We start from the raw sequence: 19,485 nt of genomic DNA on the forward strand, positions 1-19,485 counted from the left end.
ACAGAAGCGGTTTAACTGGGAAGAAATGGGGATTTTCGAGGGTTTGATTTCATTATCCATTTTTGGACCTGGAGAGCTCGATTTGTGGCGATTTTTCGAGAGATTTTAGAGTAAATATTTGGGTAGGGATTCTACACTCATTTTTAATTAGTATCCACTAATCTATCATTAATTTCTTCATTTAATTAAGGATTTGGGTTGAGAAATTTGGGAAAAAATGGTGAAATTTCTTAGACCGAATGTTTGAGTTTTGAAAGGCCAAATGAGGTCGGATTTGAGAAATTCTTGTATGGTTGGACTCGTTATCGAATGGATGTTCGGATTTTATAATTTTGGTCGGGTTCCGAGACGTAGCCCCGGGTCGACTTTTTGGAGCGATTTTTTAATTCTTTGCTAAAGTGGCAAATTTATTATTTAAATTAGTTTCTTATAGTTATATTTATAGTATGTAATTATTTTGGCTAGATTCGAACCGATCGGAGTTGGAAAGTCGAGAGAAATGCATTCTTATTGATTGATTGAGCGAGATTTGAGGTAAGTGACTTGTCTAATCTTCTGTGGTGGAAACTCCCCTTAGGTTTGGCACTATTATGGTATTTTCAATACGTGAAGGCCATGTACACGAGGTGACGAGTGCGTACTCGGGTTAAATGTTAAAAATCCGGTTCTTGCTAAGTAGTTTCCTTTTTAATTCCTTAACTGAGTTACTCTAGCATGTGTAGTCATCACGTTTAGCCTAATATCGTATGTCTACGTGTCTTATCTCTTACTTGCAATTTGTGCAACATACTTAGTTGGATTTCCTACTTCCTTGATCTTGTATTCAGTCTTTAACTGTGGGATTCCTCGCTGTAATTTCATTGTCCCATCGGTTACCTATTGCATATTTACTTTTGGGGACTACGAGGCGGTACCTTGGGAGAGCCCCTGGTGTGTATTTACTTTTGGGACTACGAGGCAGTACCTCAAGAGCGCCCCTATTACATATTTACTTTTGGGACTACGAGGCGGTACCTCGGGAACGCCCCTGTTGTGTATTTTCTTTTGGGACTACGAGGCGGTACCTCGGGACCGCCCGTGTTGTCTACCTTTATTTGTTGTGTTGTTATCTTTCTGTAATTTCTCATTGTTCACTTCTCAGTCATTTCATTACATTATTATATCTTCTGCCTTATTTTTTATTATTTCCAGTAGGGCCTGACCTGATGTCATGACCCAAAATCCCACCACATACGTCATGATGGTACTTAATCTCTAAGACTAAGTAAGCCGATTTCAATTATATTTTAAGCCTTTTTTTATAGAAACTAACAGCGAAAATAATCAGACAACCTCCCAAGACTGGTAGTACTGAGTCACGAACTCTAACTGAATACATGCAATGATCTCAAGGATCGAATATACAATACTGTTCGAATAAGAGTTGACAGTACAATAAAATAGAAAGACTCCAAGGGACTGCGACGACCAAGCAGCTCTACCTTGAATCCTTGCGATCACACTTTAGCTCTGTCCGAGTCCGATATCTCCAATACCTGGCTCTGTACAAAAATATGCAGAAGTGTAGTATGAGTACACCACAGTTGGTACCTAGTAAGTATTAAGACTAACCTTAGTGGAGTAGAGATGAGGTACAGTCAAGACACTCACTAGTCTAATAACCTGTGCAATATGATATACAAAATAATAGGAAACAAATAACAATAAGGGCAACACAAATCCAACAGTGATACGCACAGCAGCGCAACAAGAACACCCTTAATATCACTCAACAATAATAAATACAAGTACACCCAATTAAATCAAGTCCTTCAAATAAATATCTTTCACATATAATTCTTCCAAATAACTCTCTTTCAAATATAATTTTCTCAAATAAATATCTTTCAAATACAATTCTTTCATATAATTTTTTTGAATAAAAATCCTTCCAAATAAATATTTTGAATATAATTCTTTCAATTAAAAAGTCATCATGTGACATATCATTTCATAATCATAAAAAAAAAAAAAAAAAATTACGGGTCTCAGCCAATTTTCATATTTTTCGTAAACACGGGTCTTAGCCCATTTTCATATTTTCACGGCACTTCGTGCCCATAATTAAATCATCATATTTTTCCTGCACCTCGTGCCCATTTTTCATATAATTTTCTCAAATAAATATCTTTCAAATACAATTCTTTCATATAATATTTTTTGAATAAAAATCCTTCCAAATAAATATTTTGAATATAATTCTTTCAATTAAAAAGTCACCATGTGACATATCATTTCATAATCATAAAAAAAAAAAAAAAAATACGGGTCTCAGCCCATTTTCATATTTTTCGTAAACACGGGTCTCAACCCATTTTTATATTTTCACGGCACTTCGTGCCCATAATTAAATCATCATATTTTTCCGGCATCTCGTGCCCATTTTTTATATCACATTTGCACGGACAGTTCATGTGCCAATAATAAAACCATCATATTTTACCCCGACACTTCGTGCCCACATTTCATATATCAACTGCGCGGACAATTCACGTACCAACATCATCATTATTTACTCGTGGCACCTCGTGCCCACATTTTTTTTCATAATACGTTTGGCAATATCCACAGGCTCCTAATTTTAACATAAATCAGACTATTATCAATTTACCAACAACAATATAAATTTGCCCAAGGTATAAAAATAAATACAAGTAAAATCACAACATCATATAAAAATCACCAATGCAACCACCCCACATCTTCACATATCATCCCTGACAATAGCCATCCTTATCTTTCCTATAGCCACCCTTATCACTCCTATAATAGCCTCCCTTATCCCTCCGTCCTGACAATATTAATAGCCACCATTATCGCTCTTATTGCCACCCTTATCTCTCCTATAGCCACCCTTATCACTCCGCCCAGATAATATCCCAACAAACATAACAACAGTGAAATGCCACCCTTATACCCACAAAATTTCAACAGTGGAATGCCACCCTTATATCCTCAAAATAACAACTCACACAACACAATAATTTACATAGAAAATTATCACGGCAACATAACAAAATCAATTCATACCATAATTTTTTTAATGGCCATAACCAATTCCAAAGATACAACAAATCAATTAATTTTAAAACAAATAGCCGAAGGCTCCACACAATGTATATAAGACCTCAAAAATAATCAACATAGATAGAAATTGCTCAGCATAGGGCAACGCCTTCATTAAACCGCAGTCTCAATAATTATATAAATACCTCTTCTTAAGCTCATTTAATTAATTATTTGCAGAGAAAAAATCCATAATGAGATTAAATTCCAAGAAATATCAAACCAACAAACTCACGGAATTACATAAATATTCAAATAACAATCACATCAAATTGTCATGTAACAACAAATTCAACAAACAAGGATTTAGGCATGAAAAATAGATGATTTAATAAATACCAACGATTATCTAATTTACTACACAATAAGGCCTAAGACGTTAACCCAATAAAATTTGCACATATAAGCCCGAGTACGTACTCGTCACCTCGCGTACACGGCTTTTCACATTTCACAAATGGCACATAAGACTCGATGCCTAAGGGGTAATTCCCCCACTCGAGAGTAGGCAAGACACTTACCTTTTCGAAGTTGTGCCGATATTCCAAAATTACCTTTTTGCTTGAATTGACCTCCGGATCGCTCAAATCCAAGTCAAAGTCTTGAAGAACTCCTCCAAAATCGCCCAAAAACTGAGCTCCAAAATCTCAATCGAAAAATGACGAAATGACCAATTTTCTTCCTTAATGATTCTATCCAGTTTCGCACCTGCGGGAAAAATACCGCATCTGCGCACATCGCTTCTGCGATGTCCAGTGCGCACCTGCGATGGGTTTCACTTTTGCGCCTCCTCTGCCCGCTTCTGCGATCACGCAGGTGTGGGAAATTCTTCGCACCTGCGGCCTCAGTTCAGTCCAGCCAATTTCGCTTCTGCGAGCTTCATCTCGCTTATGCGATGGTTGCACCTGTGCCCATAATTCCGCAGGTGCGATTCCAGCAGCTGCTGCCATTTTCCAGGAGCTTCCTTCAAGTCTAAATTCCTCCATTAACCTTCCGAAATCCACCCAAAACCTCCGGTACCTCAACCAAATATACCAACATGTCCCAAAATATAATACAAACTTAGTCGAGGCTTCAAACCAAGTCAAACAATGCCGAAATTACGAATCACGCATCGAATCGAATTATAAGTTTTCAAATCTTCCAACTTCTATATTTTGCGCCGAAACGTATCAATTCAATCCGGAATGATTTCAAATTTTTCACACAAGTCATAAATGACGTAGTGGAGCTATTCCAATTTTCGGAATCGAAATCCGACCTCGTTATCAAAAAATTCCAATTTCGGTCGAACTTTCCAAAATCTTCTACTTTTCAAGTTTCGCCAAAATGTGTTGAATTGCCCTACGTACTTCCAAATCCAAATCTGAATATACGCTTAAGTCCGAAATTATCATACGAAGCTATTGACACCATCAAAATTTTATTCCGGAGTCGTTTGCTCAAAAGTCAACTCCCCGGTCAACTCTTTCCATTTAAGCTTCTAAATAAGAATTGTTCTTTTAATTTAATTCCGAATCTTCCGAAAATCAAACTCGATCACACCCGCGGGTCATAATACATATTACTAAGCTTCTCGAGACCTTAAGTCACTGAACGGGGCATTAATTCTTAAAACGACAAGTTGGGTCGTTACACCTGACCTCGTCATTACTCTACTGAGGTTAGGCATGGCACTTATTGGGTACCGTTGTGGTGTACTCATACTACGCTTCTGCACATGTCTTTGTGCAGGTCCAGGTGCATCTTACCAGCCCCGATATTAGTGTGTTGTGTTGCTGCTTGTAAACTTCAAGGTACACCTACCCGCGACCGCAGGCCTCGGAGTCCCCTTCTATTCCGTTCTTCTCTTATTTCTTTATATTTTGATAGATAGTGATGTATATGATTATTCGGTACTGTACTTAAAGCTTGTGACTTATATCTCACTAGGTTTTGGGATTTTATGTATTGAGTTTTGGTAGATTCCTTTTATGAAATTGTTCGGATGTTCAAGTTTTAATCTCTTATTTAATGTCTCCGCATGTTGTTGAGGTTTACCTACTTTTAGAGATTAGGTGCCGTCACGATATCCCACAAAGGGAAATTGGGATCGTGACACCTAATTCTCCTAGGCTTGTAGTTGTCCATAATCTAGGCAATGCGCGGCTCAATGAAGTGTCAAATTATGCAAGCTTAAATGGGTCCTAGCCTAGGACAAGATTCCGATTTTTTACTTTTACATGCCGCTCTCAAAATAATAGACGAAAAAATATATATTTGTATATTATTTTGTATATATATACATTAACATATAAATATTATATACTTTTTTGACTATCAAATATAAATAATTTCTGGTGCGGGCTAAAAATAATAATACCCCTTAGATATATATAACTTATATGCACCAATTACGTAATTTGTTTTACAAAACTAATATACTTTAATCGGTTTAAACTTTATATTTATATTGTTTTAAGTTATCCATGCATGTTTACTGTAGTCATTTATATATAATTATTTTTAGGTAATTTAATTGTACAAATATCAGTGTAATATTTTTAACTCTTAATATTTAATTACGAGAAACTGTTAGGCTAGAAAAGAAAATTTTCAAACAGGATAGAGATTCTTGTCAAAGAATTTTCGTTTATGGAGTTGTTTCATTGATAGTTTATTTTACATCACCAATTAAATTCGGCCGGTTATTTTCTCATTATACACTTTCAATTATTGCTCGTGTAAAATCAAAATTAGACTTTCTAAAACTATGTTCATCTCAATCATTTTCGCCTATTTGGTCAAGATGGAAAAAATAGTTTATTTTGATAAGTGCTTTTTTAAAAGTATTTTTCGAAAAAATACTTTTGGAGAAAAGCAATTTGTGTTTGGCTAATCAATTGGAAAAGCACTTTGAACAACAATTTGTGTTTCGCCAAGCTTTTCAAAAAATATTTTTAAGTGTCAAATTACGATTAAGGACATGAAGAGATTTACTTAATAGTTAACATTATATAAATAGATAAATAATCATAAATATTTATTATTAAAGGTAATAATTAGGTTTTTACTTTATTTAAGTAAAATATAAAAATAAAAGTGAAAAGTACTTTATTCTTTCAAGATAATTTAAATATATAAAAAAATCATCAATAAATATGAAAGTTCATCCCAAAAGTCATTATGTATTACATAATAGTTTAAACTAAGTAAGGTTATTTTGATATATATATATATAATATTTTGCTAAATGTATTTTTTGTAGGAAAAAAAGTCAAAACTGCTCATGCTTCTGGGGAGAAGCTACTTTTTTCTGCTTTTTAAAAACTATTTTTGCTTCTAGCCAAAAGCACTATTTTCCCTAAAAAGCTTGGCCAAACACCACAAATTGAGAAAAAGGCATTTTTTGAAGAAAAAAAATACTTTTGGCTTGAGAGAAGCTTGGCCAAAATAGCTATTTGTGGCTTAGTCCTAAAAATTGCTGGAACATGTTTAGTTTCAATAGTAATAGAGTAAGATTGGGCGTTACTTGTAGCTATTCCAAGGCCCAAGATTAATATTTTTAGAGAAGCTTACAAAAATATCCAAAATAAGTTCATACTTACATACCTCTAACCATTAATCACAGAATTACTAAAACTAGTCAAGCAAATATAAAAATTAAAAACTCATATAAATAAGGATTCTTCCTATCCAGGAATCACGCACAAATATCTCCTTCTATATTTTTAAGCATGATGAGAAATATTATATGCAAGACGGAAAGAAAATTTTATGGATAAGGTAGCAAACAAGGTGATGAAATACAAAAAATAAAAATAAAAATATAGCATTCCAAAAACCAAAGCAAAAAGGGACCTTATCATATTTTTAGGAAGATTTGAGGTGATTTGAATTGACTTGGTATCAAATTTCGTAGTTAAAATCGATTTTAAAAATTCTTTTACGACACATTATCAAACATGTATCATGCATGTATTTCACACACATGTATACATGGATATACATGTTATACACATTTGATACGTATGAGATATACAAATGATACACAGTGTCATATACGTATCATATTTTTTTCATGTTCTTCTTCTGCTTCTAATTCTCAATTCAAACCACCTCAAAACTACACCAAATCATTCCAAGACTAAGATTCAAACTCCTTAAGATGTACCTAGTGACCTAGTTTATTCCAACAACCTCCGCTCAAAAGAAAATAAAAATTTGATATTTTTTCTCTATAAATACCTAATTGGCTAATATTGGTAGCATTTTATGAATTGGCTAATTTTTATACTAATTTGTTTATGGACTCACACGACTGGTAGTATCTCAAAATTATAATGTTTCATTATTGTTAAACTTAAAATATAAATATATTTAATTTCTATAAATTTATTCAGTTCCGTTAGATACTTGATTTCTTTAATAAACTTTAAAACTTACAATTATAATTTTTGTTTAATTGAAACATACGATTTATTTAAAAAATCTAGTCCTAATAATTGATTCAGTAAAGTTCGATGGACACCCCTAACTCCATCGGCAAACCGTAGTAGTTTACTATATTGTAACACAAATAGTCGGTCAGATTGACTCTTTTAGTCTATGTATATATATATTATACATGAATTATAGATATATTATATATTTGCTGGCTATTTTCAGTTTAAGAGTTTAGATGTGCGGCTATTTGGGTTAATTCTTGAGGAATTTTCAGAAACCACTATTGTTTAGCGGCTATTAACTTCATATAGCTACCATATATATAATTACTTCATATAACTACTATTTAGTTGTTACACAACTGTATTCACTGTATTCGCGTTATTGTATTCATGAATACAGTAGTGGAATCCGCCTAAAAAACATTTAGTTGTTACATGACTGTATTCGTTGTATTCGCGCTACTGTATTCATGAATACAATAGCGAAATTTTGCCTAAATATAGGGGAATCCAGCTGTTTAATAACGGAAAGAAGATCAATTAGCTTGTATCACTCCTAATTTAACTCAACAAAATCAATTCTACATAAATTTCGCTGCTACTGTATTGTATTCCATGTATTCACGTGATTATATTTATAAATATATTGAGGTAATCAAGAAATACGGTGTATATCGTTGTATCCAATTCAGTTGTATATATTGTATTCAATTCACAAATATCCATTATTCACTATTATACATTGTATTCAATTCACCGTATTCAATTCAACTGTATTCAAACAACAAAAAATCACAAAACACAGTGATATTCAACTGTATTAAAAAAATACAGACATTCGAAATACATAAATATAGGCAAAAAATAATATATTTATACCAAAATATAATATATTTGAGTATATTTGTATAAAATACAATGTATTTGTATCATTGTATGTGACTAAATAGCAAAGAAGAGAAGAAAGTTAGCTGGCGATGACGTTTTCCGGCCAAGCAAAATACTGTATAAATTTATTAAACCTATAAATGGAGACGAACAAAACCCGACCCTCAAATTTTCTCCGATGTAACCATGGCCAGATTTGTTCGCCTAAGAAGATGAGCCAATAATGAATGATGACTCCGACGATTCTGACGACGACCACGATGATGACGCCGATGATTCTGCTAATTTGACGGAGAAGAGAGAAGATTGAGAATCTTGTTGATAGAGAGATAAGGAAGAGGTAGTGAGAAAGAACATAAGTGGCGTATATTGAGAAACTCTCTGATAAAGAGAGAGAAGGAAAAGAGAGAGAAAGAACATGGCATATTTCATGCGTCAATGGTAGGTATAAATAAATATCTATTTTGCTATAAAATAGAAAAGGTAGCTATAAGTAATACTCCATCCGTTCACTTTTACTTGACATGTATATTAAAAATAGATTTTCATTTTACTTGTCACTTTATGCATACAATTTTTTTCATGTTATACCTACAGTATTTATTACTCATTTCAAATCATTTTCTCAAATCCAATAAAATATGCATCAATTAATATGGGTATCATGGTAAATTATGTATTTTATTTATTATTTTTTAAGGGGCGTGAAAAGTCAAAATGTGTCAAGTAAAAATAAAAGGAGGGAGTAATATTATAAAATTATTTTGGTTTATAATAAATAGAGTAGGGTGTAATAGTTTGGTATATGAGGTAAAATTTCCTTAATTCTTCTTTATTTTGGACTTTATGAGAAAGAAGTATTGAGCCCGGCCCACAGTCTGTCTAGGAGTTTCAAAATTTGAATTACTAAACGCGGAATGACTTTGCTTTGAGCCGCGAAGTACCGCCACGTCTCCAAAAGCATGAAAAAATGGAACCGCCGGCGGTAAAATCACCGTTGAATTACCCGGCAAAATGTTTCAGTTATTCTCCAGCTATTACGCTCACAAGTCGCCGCCAAATGCTTCTTCGGCGCCGCAAATTAAATTATGTTCGAACAGCTTCCCTTGCTTTGAAATTTCCCCCAGTGATTAAGGAATGCGAAAATTGTGAAGTCATTGATGCAAGAGTGCGGAAAAGGAAGGAATGGATACACTTTGTCGGCGTCGGAGGTTGTGGTTTGTCCGCTCTCGCCATGCTTGCTGTCAAACAAGTACTCTCTCTCTCTCTCTCTCTCTCTCTCTCTCTCTCTCTCTCTCTCTCTCTCTCTCTATATATATATATATATATATATATATATATATATATATATATATATATATATATATATATGTCGCATTTTTTATATATTTGGTGACAAGCTGCTTTTTCGAAAATTTGAAAAAACACTTCTTAAATAAATTAACCAAAAAAGCTTTGATGTTACCTGCTACGGAGTTTCGGAAATGTGATTTTTATATGTTGGTGATTGTGAAATCATTTTTGAGTTGAGACACAGAATTAGATAATTCAACTGTGGTACTACAAAACCCTGTCTTATTTTGGACGGACGAAGTAACACAATTAGCTGGTGAGACCTCCCTAAACCCTTAGGGATCACTTCGTTGGCTGCAGAAATAGATATAATCTCGGCATAAAATTGCTCATAACTAATAGTCTAATACAACATTTATAATTCACCGCATAACAGTGTATGTACTATTACAATTCCAACGTAACTAGTACTTGAATAAAATGATTCATTACTATTGGACAATTGAATTAGTGAGCTGGTTGTTTGTTTAAGACAATTACTTTTCTTTGTTTCTTGCATTTTAGTCTAATGTTTGCTTAGGTACTATTAAACTGAGCTAAATTTGAAATTCATTAGGGTTATGTGGTCAGTGGTTCCGATATAATGTGGAATAATGCCATGGGCGCATTGCGAGAAGCCGGTGCCAGAGTGTATATAGGCCATTCTGAGCTTAATTTGAGAAAGCATAATGATTCGATGCCTGATGCCCTTGTTGTGTCAAGCGCGATTTGTGGAGACAATGTGGAGATTTTATATGCCGAGTCTGTTGGAATACCTGTGTGAGTACATTGATCGTAATTTTTTATTGTATTTCTGTTACCCATGTTACACTTAAATTCAGATAGTAGACATGGTATTCTGTTTTTGTAGGTACAAGCGAGGAGCTTGGTTGGGCAGGATCACTGAAAGCTACAACCTCATTGCTGTCGGTGGAAGCCATGGTAATCTTATTTCTGTGGTATTTGCTGAGATCTTAATACGTGAAAAAGTCCATTCTATGTCTGAGCTTTGCTAAACATGGCTACGTTTTTGAGATCGTGAAATTATTCACAATATTTGCTTGTATTACACAGCCTGAAATATGAGGAAAGTTTGTTGAAGTGTGATATGTATTGTACTAGCCATTTCTCTTGGGTAAATCAGTTGTTTGAAAAGAATGTGTATTTTGTAATTCTGTTCAATGTCAACGTCCTTATTTACCAAAACGATCATTTTATGAGATCTTGACTAGAATCACGATGTAATCTTGTACTTTTGAGGATCTGAAATACGAGGAACTTCAGTAGTTCGCTTGTAGCACAAACCATTCCTCTGTTAATCAGCTCTGCCATAACCCTGAAAGTATTGCTTTATTGGCTTAACAATTTGATCTGTGGAAAGTGGAAACACTTCTTGGAGGAATGAGTATCTGCCCTGGTTTTTATGCATACACAAGTGTTTTGCACAAGCATAGGTGGGAAGAAGGATTCAAGGCAGAGAGTACCCGGAAGGAAGAAGAGCAACACTACTGACTGAAGGGGTTATTCTGAGAAAGATAGGAGAAGACTAGGATTAGGCAACATTTGGGAGAAGAGATTTTAGGCTTCTATACTGTAGGTCACTAATATCTGGAGTTCATGCCTGCTTGCTACATTATGTAATTTTAAAAAAACATTTGTTACTAGTGAACCGTTATGTTATTTGCAAAAACATATTCAATTAATAGGTAAAAACTCATGCTATGGGTGCATGGATAGAACTTGTAATGCCTGATCAGATGTTTGGCTTTGAACTATATGATATCTATCAGCTGAACCCAATTCTGGAAGGCCTTTGTACCATTAATGTTTTTGTTATTTAGTCTGGTCGGAATGACTTTGACCTACTCATGATGCAGCCTTTCTTACCACCAAAATTCACTTCTCCTGCTTTCTGTTGATATGTTGACCAATGCAGGGAAGAGTACCACATCTAGTATGCTTGCTTATGTCTTACACGCGATGGGGAATGATCTTACAGCTGTAATTGGGGCTTGGGTACCACAGGTAGGTTTACTCTCTCTTTCTCTTAGAAGTGTTTTCCTACTACTCTGCTTTCTGTGCAAAGATTTTCTGGATATGCCCCTTTGGGAGTTTGTCGATAGTGTTTGCAAAACGGTTTTTGTGCACATTAGAGCATTTGTATTCCATTCCGAGATTTTTCATTTACATGCAAAACTATCTTTTGACGTAACTGCCTTCTGCAGCTTGCTGAAAGAAACATCATCTGTGGAACTGGTGGCAACTTTGTATTGGAGGTACCCAATCCCGTCACACCTCTTTTTCTTGTGTCTTGTTATCTGCATGAGTTGGTTGTAGTTTGTAAAATTGTAGGAGTCACTCAAGATTAACATAGTTTGTTATTCCTGGAACTCTGATTTTTGTGCTTTTTTATGTAGGCTGATGAGTATGACTGTTGCTTCCTTGGAGTAACACCACAGATAGCTGTGGTAACAAATATAGATTGGGAACATGTAGACATTTTTCAAGATGTGGTCGGTGATTCACTGCTTATAGTGTTAACCAAATATTTTTAATTTAATTTATTTTGTCTTTGGAAAATCACCAGAGTTTTTCTATCTCAGGAAGCAGTTAAAACTATTTTCCAGAAGTTCATAGGGCAGATAAAGGTTGGAGGACATTTAATTTTATGTGGTGATAGGTATGTAGTGCTAACTTTGTTCCACAGTTGATACTTTTCATGGATTGAGTGGATTTAGCTCAAACAGAAATTTGTTGAAGATTTTCAACAATCTTTTTACTCACTCTTCATAGGAAACATCTCCTGAACTAGGACAATCACTACACCATATTTCTTTTCATGCACCTGCTACTACTTCGTTGGTCATTGGCCTTTAGAAACACTATTATGAAGATATTAATGGTCCTCACGTTCTAAGCAGTGTTCACGGTCTACATGAACTTATTATGTTTGTCCTCTGATACATTGATCGTTCTATTACTGAAGGTTCCATTTACGTTTTCTGAACCATTATTTGGTGGCTTCTATTATCCTTGGTTATAGAACGCACAAATTGATTTAATTCTGAGGCTAAAGAAGGGAATATTGAATTTTCATGTCTAATGTAGTTACCAATAATAATTTTCTGATTGGGTAATTACAGTCTAGGTGCGTGCTCTTTGGTCAACAAAATGGGCTCAGACTCTGGTGCTAGTTCAGTTCTTCGCAATGATGCATTCCAGATTTCAACTTACGGAATTTCTAGTTGTAACGATTGGCATCCCTTATCAATATCCCCAAACTCTTGTGGCGGTACCGACTATAAGCTGGTGAGTACATTTGTTCTTTAGCTCTGCCCTTCCAGAAGCACTCATTTTAGGCCATGTTTGTTCATCTTTGATTTTGTTGTCAGATTCTAGAATGATTCCTTCATCACTTCCAGAGATGAAACATACTAGTTTCATGTAATACTGAAATACATTCATTAGTTTTCGAAATATTATTTGACAATACAGGGAACTTCTAGATAGCTTATGACTAAGGAGGTGAAAATGCTTTGCATATTCTACCCTGCTTTGTACTTGAGTTGGCAACTCTATGCTGCATGATCCATAAATTCACTTTTCAAGAAAGTGAAAGAACAATTTACAGAAGCTTAACATAAAGTGAATATCATAACTTCGGTCTTCCTGTATGGTCTACAAATCTGTAGATTATTCTCTCCGAAATTAACTGGAGAGTCCAATTCAAAACAATTCCTGATTTATGTTTCTGTTTCTTCAAAAGATTAAGAGAATGCATCACCTCACAAAATAAAGTGAACATTTGGGAAATAAACTCCTTTCTTGCACCCTCCATCCCAAATAACCTTTGCAATTTGGAGTACTATAAAGTAGGATTGAAGAGTTAAATTTTCTACTCTCAACCAAATACCAAACACCAGAAAACATTTTCCAGAAAAACCAGAAAACAAGTCATTTCCTGGAAGGGCAAAGAAACATTTTCTGTCATACCAAATGCACCCTTAAATTTTGAAAAAGATATTGTATATTTAGAAACTATATAGAAAATATTGTCAGTTTGTGAACTGGAACCATTTAGAACAAATATATTTAAGAATATCAGCCATAGAAAATTAGATTGTGTTTTGAATTTTGCAGTATGCTTCAGCTTACCGAGGACATGACCCTTGGTAAGAGAGTGTGGAGGTCGAGAATTGGGGTAGAAGGTTAGGTACTCGAGTGTGTTCCTTGTCCTTACCAGTAGTATTAGTGTTAGTGTTAGTGTTAGTCATGTATCTTCTTAATCGTGGTATTCTATTATTATTTGTTGTTTCTGTTGCTTCGGTTTTCTTATTGAATGGCTGGTGTTATTGTGTGTTACTATGGCCCATTTCATCTTTTCTTGAGCCGGGGGTCTACCGGAAATAGCCTAGGGTAAGGTCCGTACACACTACCCTTCCCAGACCCCACTTGTGTGGTTAAACATTTAAACTGGGCTTCTTGTTGTTGTTCTTGAATTTTGCAGCACTGTCACATCAATTGAAAGAGCAATTATACTTTCTCGATTTGATTTTGGGCGATTCAGATTTGCATGTAGGTTAAAAGTCTATATATTGACATGAATATGACCAAACAAATAGATTCTTGGTCTTGTGCATAAAATTTGTTTATGGGGAAATTTTAACTTTATTTCTGGTAAAAATAGTACGGGCTAACTAGTTTTCGGATTGGTCATTCAAAAATAGCCAGCGTTTGCCAAGTTATTGAAAAATAGCCACTATTTTGCTGCAACAGATACCGGTCCAGCATAATATACAGGAGTTCGGTGCACCTGTGTATGAACTTCCAGCATATTATGCTGGAACTCCAACACGCAGAAAGTTCCAGCATAATATATTGGAGATTCGAACACTTGTGTATGAACTTCAAGCATATTATACTGGACCGGTATACTTTGTTGGAACTCTAGTATATTATGCTGGAGTTCAAGTATACTTATGCTGGAACTCCATTATATTATGCTGGAGTTCCAGTATACTTATGCTGGAACTCCAGTATAATATGTTGGAGTTCCAGTATACTTATGCTGGAACTCCAGTATAATATATTGGAGTATTTTCCGGATTTTGAATAGTGTTTTCGTTCAGATTTTTACATGAAAAATGGTTAAATTTCGATTATTTTTGAAAGTGTGGCTATTTTTGAATAACCACTTGTAAATCTGACTATTTTTGAATTTCTCCCCTATTTCTCTTGATGAGTTTGAAGCCTTACAACTTTTGTATGTTGCACAACATTCTTGCAGATAAATACAAAAATATAACGGCATAGAATAAAGTTTTTGCTGTCTTTTATTTATACCTAACCCCGGTAGTTATTTGAAGTTACTGGCATATGGAATACCTCTTATATTTGTGCACAGATTGTTGATTAAAGATCTTATTTCTTTATCCAGTTTCACAAGGGGCATCATATTGCGGACATCAGCCTACAAATTCCTGGAGTCCACAATGTTCTTAATTCATTAGCAGTAAGTAAACATTTTTATCTTTTTATTTTTTTTAGGGTAAGACGACATTTAAAAGTTGCAGAATTGTTTTCCTTCTTTTCTTTGTATTTTATTTTATGATCTTTACTCAAATATTTTTGGGTGCTAATGTTAGCGCGTGCACCTACATTAATGAGTATATAATACTTCCTCCGGTCCATAATAGGTGATTTTTTGGATGTTTTCACACAGATTAAGAAATTCACCTTTAACATTAATTAACAATGAAATTGACCATATTAACCTTTACTATCTCTTCACATAAACACCCATATCACATAAACACCCTTATCACATACTCCAACATTATTTACTCCAAGGGCAATGTAGGAATAAAATAATTAATTCATTCTTGAAATCTGAAAAAATCACTTATTTTGGACCACAAAAAAAAAAAAATCAAAAAATCACTTATTTTGGACCGGAGGGAGTATTAAAAAGTTACATCAATATTTTTACCAATATATTTGAGTTATAAAATATAAATTAAATAGAAAAATATAAGTTTATGAAAATGATAATGTTGGTCGAAAGAGGACTTTCTACATATTTAAGTAACCATTTCTAATTGTTTTTAATGAATTTTAAAGTCCTACGAAATATAACTTCATACATAAATGAAAAGAGGCCTTTTCCGTACTTTTAGAGTATATGCAACTATGTGTCTATCCCACACGTGCAATTATAATGTGTCATTTTAAAAGTACTTATTAAATTTGATATTATCGTAATTGTAGAAGTTAGGCTATTTATATCTAATTATCGTATTTATTAGAATGTTTATTTACATTTTGATAAAATGAATTTTGTAGAAGGCGTGTTTGGTCAAAGGATAATGGATATTCTATTGTATACCAGAGAATCAATCATAATTTTTCACGTAAAGGGCTTTTCTATTTCTTTTTACTAAGATAATTAAATTATGCAAAATTTATGGGAATTCTACATTCGATAATAAATCTAGAATTAAGAATAAGAAAAATCGAAGAAGTGCCGGTCAACTTTATCGACTTCCGTTATAATTTAACTTTGTCTTTCTCTAATTTCTTTTTTACTAAGATAAAATTAATTGGTTATAGTTATGTGCCAAAGAGTAATTCAAACATACAATAAGTAATAACTACTTTTTACTTATTCTGTGTTAATTGTTTAATTTATGGTATTAATTGTCTTTTATAAATTATTATGTTACATAATTCAAAAAAGAAAAAAATTTGCATAAATACATAAGAAAGAATTTAATGCATAAAATTTTGTCTACGAATAAAAGACATTCAATGTCAAACAAATTGATAGTTTTGTTATTATCATATCCTTATTTGAGTTAGAAATTGATAAGTTAACAACCTTTTTTTTTTTGTCTTAGTTTAATAACAAACGTAGAATATCGAAAGTGCATGTCTTGATAGTGCATAATCATTTTAAATCATAAATATTGACTCTACCATAGTTGTAATTAGAAATATACTGCTTTTGAATTTCTAAATATGAGAACTTTTTACCTGTTTCAAATAAGGAAAAAAATATTAACCAAATTTTAGTTAAAATTAAAGTCCTAAGTATTTAGGTTATAATTAAATGACTATTTCTAAATATTAGGGAATTAATTAAATGATCATTCCTAAATATTAGGAAATTAATATAAATGACTGTTTTGTCTAGTGTGAACTCTATTTTTAAAGGATAAAAAAGTCGAACGACATTTCGCTAAGGGTCTTCGTACTTTTAATATAATATAGATAGATAGATAGATAAACAATGCCAGTACAACTAATCAATTTTGATTATGTTCGAACTTAAATGGGCCCCAAAATGGAGAATAATCTCTTGGCGGCTGATTATCTCATAGTTTAGGCATCTGTTTAGAAGAAAACATGTTTTAGCATGCAAAGTTGTTTCGTTCGTCCACTGCAAGGGAAGACAATTTTTGATGAGTTCTGTTGCTGCTTTTGGACATTCCAACCTGCAGGTCATTGCAACTATCCATGCTCTTTTTGCGGATCAGAAAAAATTTCTTAGTTCCATGGCTTCTTTGCAGCTTCACTTGCAAAAATTTGAAGGTGTTTCCAGACGTTTTGAGAAGATAGGTATTGTACGCGGGTGCCATATTTACGATGACTACGCTCACCATCCCACCGAGATTCAAGCCGTTCTTCAGGCAGCACGCCAGAGATTTCCATTTCAAGAACTTATAGTAGTATTTCAGCCTCATACTTACAGGTATGTACCTGAGAGCATTGTCCTTCCAAATTACAATTACATTGATTGCACAATGCTTGAAATTTTCACAATTTGCAGTCGCCTAGCAGCATTGAAAGATGACTTTGCTACTGCATTCACTAATGCGAATAGGGTTATGATTACAGAGGTATAATCCCACTTTGAGTAGTAAAGCTACTTAAGTGATAATGTTTCTATTTTCCCCTTTCTTTTTCTCTTGGCAAATGAGATGTATTTTTTGTTTCTGCTGCTAGATTTATGCAGCTAGAGAAAGAAATCTTTGGAAGATCAGTGGAAGCGATCTTGCAATGTCTGTAGTTGGCCCGCCATCTGAGTTTATCCCTTCCCTGGTATGAAACTCTCTGCAACTAAGAAAACTTCCTCACGGTTGTAAACGTTGTAGTTACCTCAAAATTTTTGTTGTCCTCTCCTTGTCTAATCATTTGGATATGAGAATAATTCAGTCTTTCAGTAAGTACTGAGTTCCTATTCTTAGGTCTAATTAAAAAATGGAAAATTCTCTTTATGATGGTGGAAGACAGAGAGCTTATCTTTCTCTAGATAACCATATTTATTGCCAATGTTTTAAGAATATGACATCCATTACAGTACTGGATTAGTCAGCTTGAATGGTCAGTGGCAGCTTATGGTTCATCTTGGTTAACCTTTCTTCTTATTTCCTCCCTTTTATGGTGTAAACTTACCAGATACAAGTGCTGGAAATGCTGGTTGATCAGATATCCAAGGATCCCGATCATGAAACTGTCATCTTGACCTTAGGGGCAGGTGAACATTCTGTGTGATAGCCCTTGTATAACAGTATTCCATTGTCTAGGGAGACCATTCTTTGCCGAGATGGAAAAGGAAAAAAAGACAGAAAAAGAAATAAAGGAATAAGCAATAGAAAAAGGCACAAGAATCTTTGGCTTCTTATTTTGAAACTTGATTTTGATATCTACTTTCAGGAGACATAACTGCGGTGGGTCATAAACTACTACTTGATTTGCAGCAGAGATTACTATAATACGCTGCTTTTCAAGATGGCAGCAAAATTTTCGGTTTCTGGGACATGAAGATGCTTATACTTTTCACAGCCTCAAATTAAACGGCTAAAGAAGTAGAGGGTCCTAGCACCGTGCACATTCACCTGCACTAAATAGATGGTGCCAAGTGTGACCTAGGTGATGGAAGATCTAGTCATGCAGATATGATGGTAATGTTTAACTGCTTGAGATCATATCCATCCAATGATTGCTTTCTCTGCTGCAGCAAACACAACAATCAAAAGGAAAAGACCTAGGCAATGGTATAGAAGGGATGGAGTAAGAAAGTACCGCCACTGCACCCCAAGTAGTAGTGAATCCTCTCGGCTGTCACCTGCCAGTATTACCGATCATCTTGATTGTTGGGTATGTATGTCGCCAACAGTGTGGTTTCTCACTTTATGACCACCTCCTTTGCTTAGCACTCATGTGAATCTTGTGGAAGAATATATCAGAGCTTTTAAAAGGTTAGGAGGACGACTATGTACATTTGTAGAGTTATCCTCTCATTCTTAGCATCTTTTTGGGGCATCCATGAAATCTCAGTTCGTAAAGGAAGATAGAGTGTCGTTCTTAGTGAATCACATTATGTTGTAGATTATATAATTTTTTGATATAGTGCTTGTATCTGGGAGATTTCTCATTATTAATAAAATTGTTTACCTAATAAAAAAATGATCACCTCCTTAGCTTATTCTGTAGGGAAGCAGGAGATTTTTCCATTATGTGATATTTTTATACACTGTAAGTCTGTAATTAATTATATTCAATGCTTATGGAAGACCAACCAGGTCATGTCTGGATTGAAGCACCTTGCATATCAATCTCTAGTGATCTGCTGCAAAGAGGCTGCATTCTTCTCTCATTAAGAAGGTATTTACATCCACAGATATCCAAATTAGAACACTTCCTAGGGAATCTTACAGAAATCTACTTGTGA

General features: G+C 34.1%; 1 protein-coding gene across 1 annotated transcript; it reads left to right on the forward strand.

The window, feature by feature from the left end:
- Positions 1-9,220: 9,220 nt before the first annotated feature.
- On the forward strand, positions 9,221-19,220 carry LOC107826838 (uncharacterized). The gene is made up of 14 exons (XM_075251955.1): positions 9,221-9,672; positions 10,330-10,532; positions 10,624-10,694; positions 11,689-11,777; positions 11,978-12,028; positions 12,170-12,265; positions 12,356-12,432; positions 12,896-13,061; positions 15,190-15,264; positions 17,252-17,502; positions 17,581-17,650; positions 17,757-17,852; positions 18,210-18,288; positions 18,468-19,220. Exons 1-14 carry the CDS (start codon positions 9,391-9,393, stop codon positions 18,524-18,526), a joined length of 1,665 nt encoding a protein of 554 aa, XP_075108056.1. The 5' UTR covers positions 9,221-9,390; the 3' UTR covers positions 18,527-19,220.
- The last annotated feature ends 265 nt before the right edge of the window (positions 19,221-19,485 follow it).

The sequence above is a fragment of the Nicotiana tabacum genome, chromosome 4 (assembly GCF_000715075.1).
Source record: "Nicotiana tabacum cultivar K326 chromosome 4, ASM71507v2, whole genome shotgun sequence".
Classification (NCBI taxonomy): Eukaryota; Viridiplantae; Streptophyta; class Magnoliopsida; order Solanales; family Solanaceae; genus Nicotiana; species Nicotiana tabacum.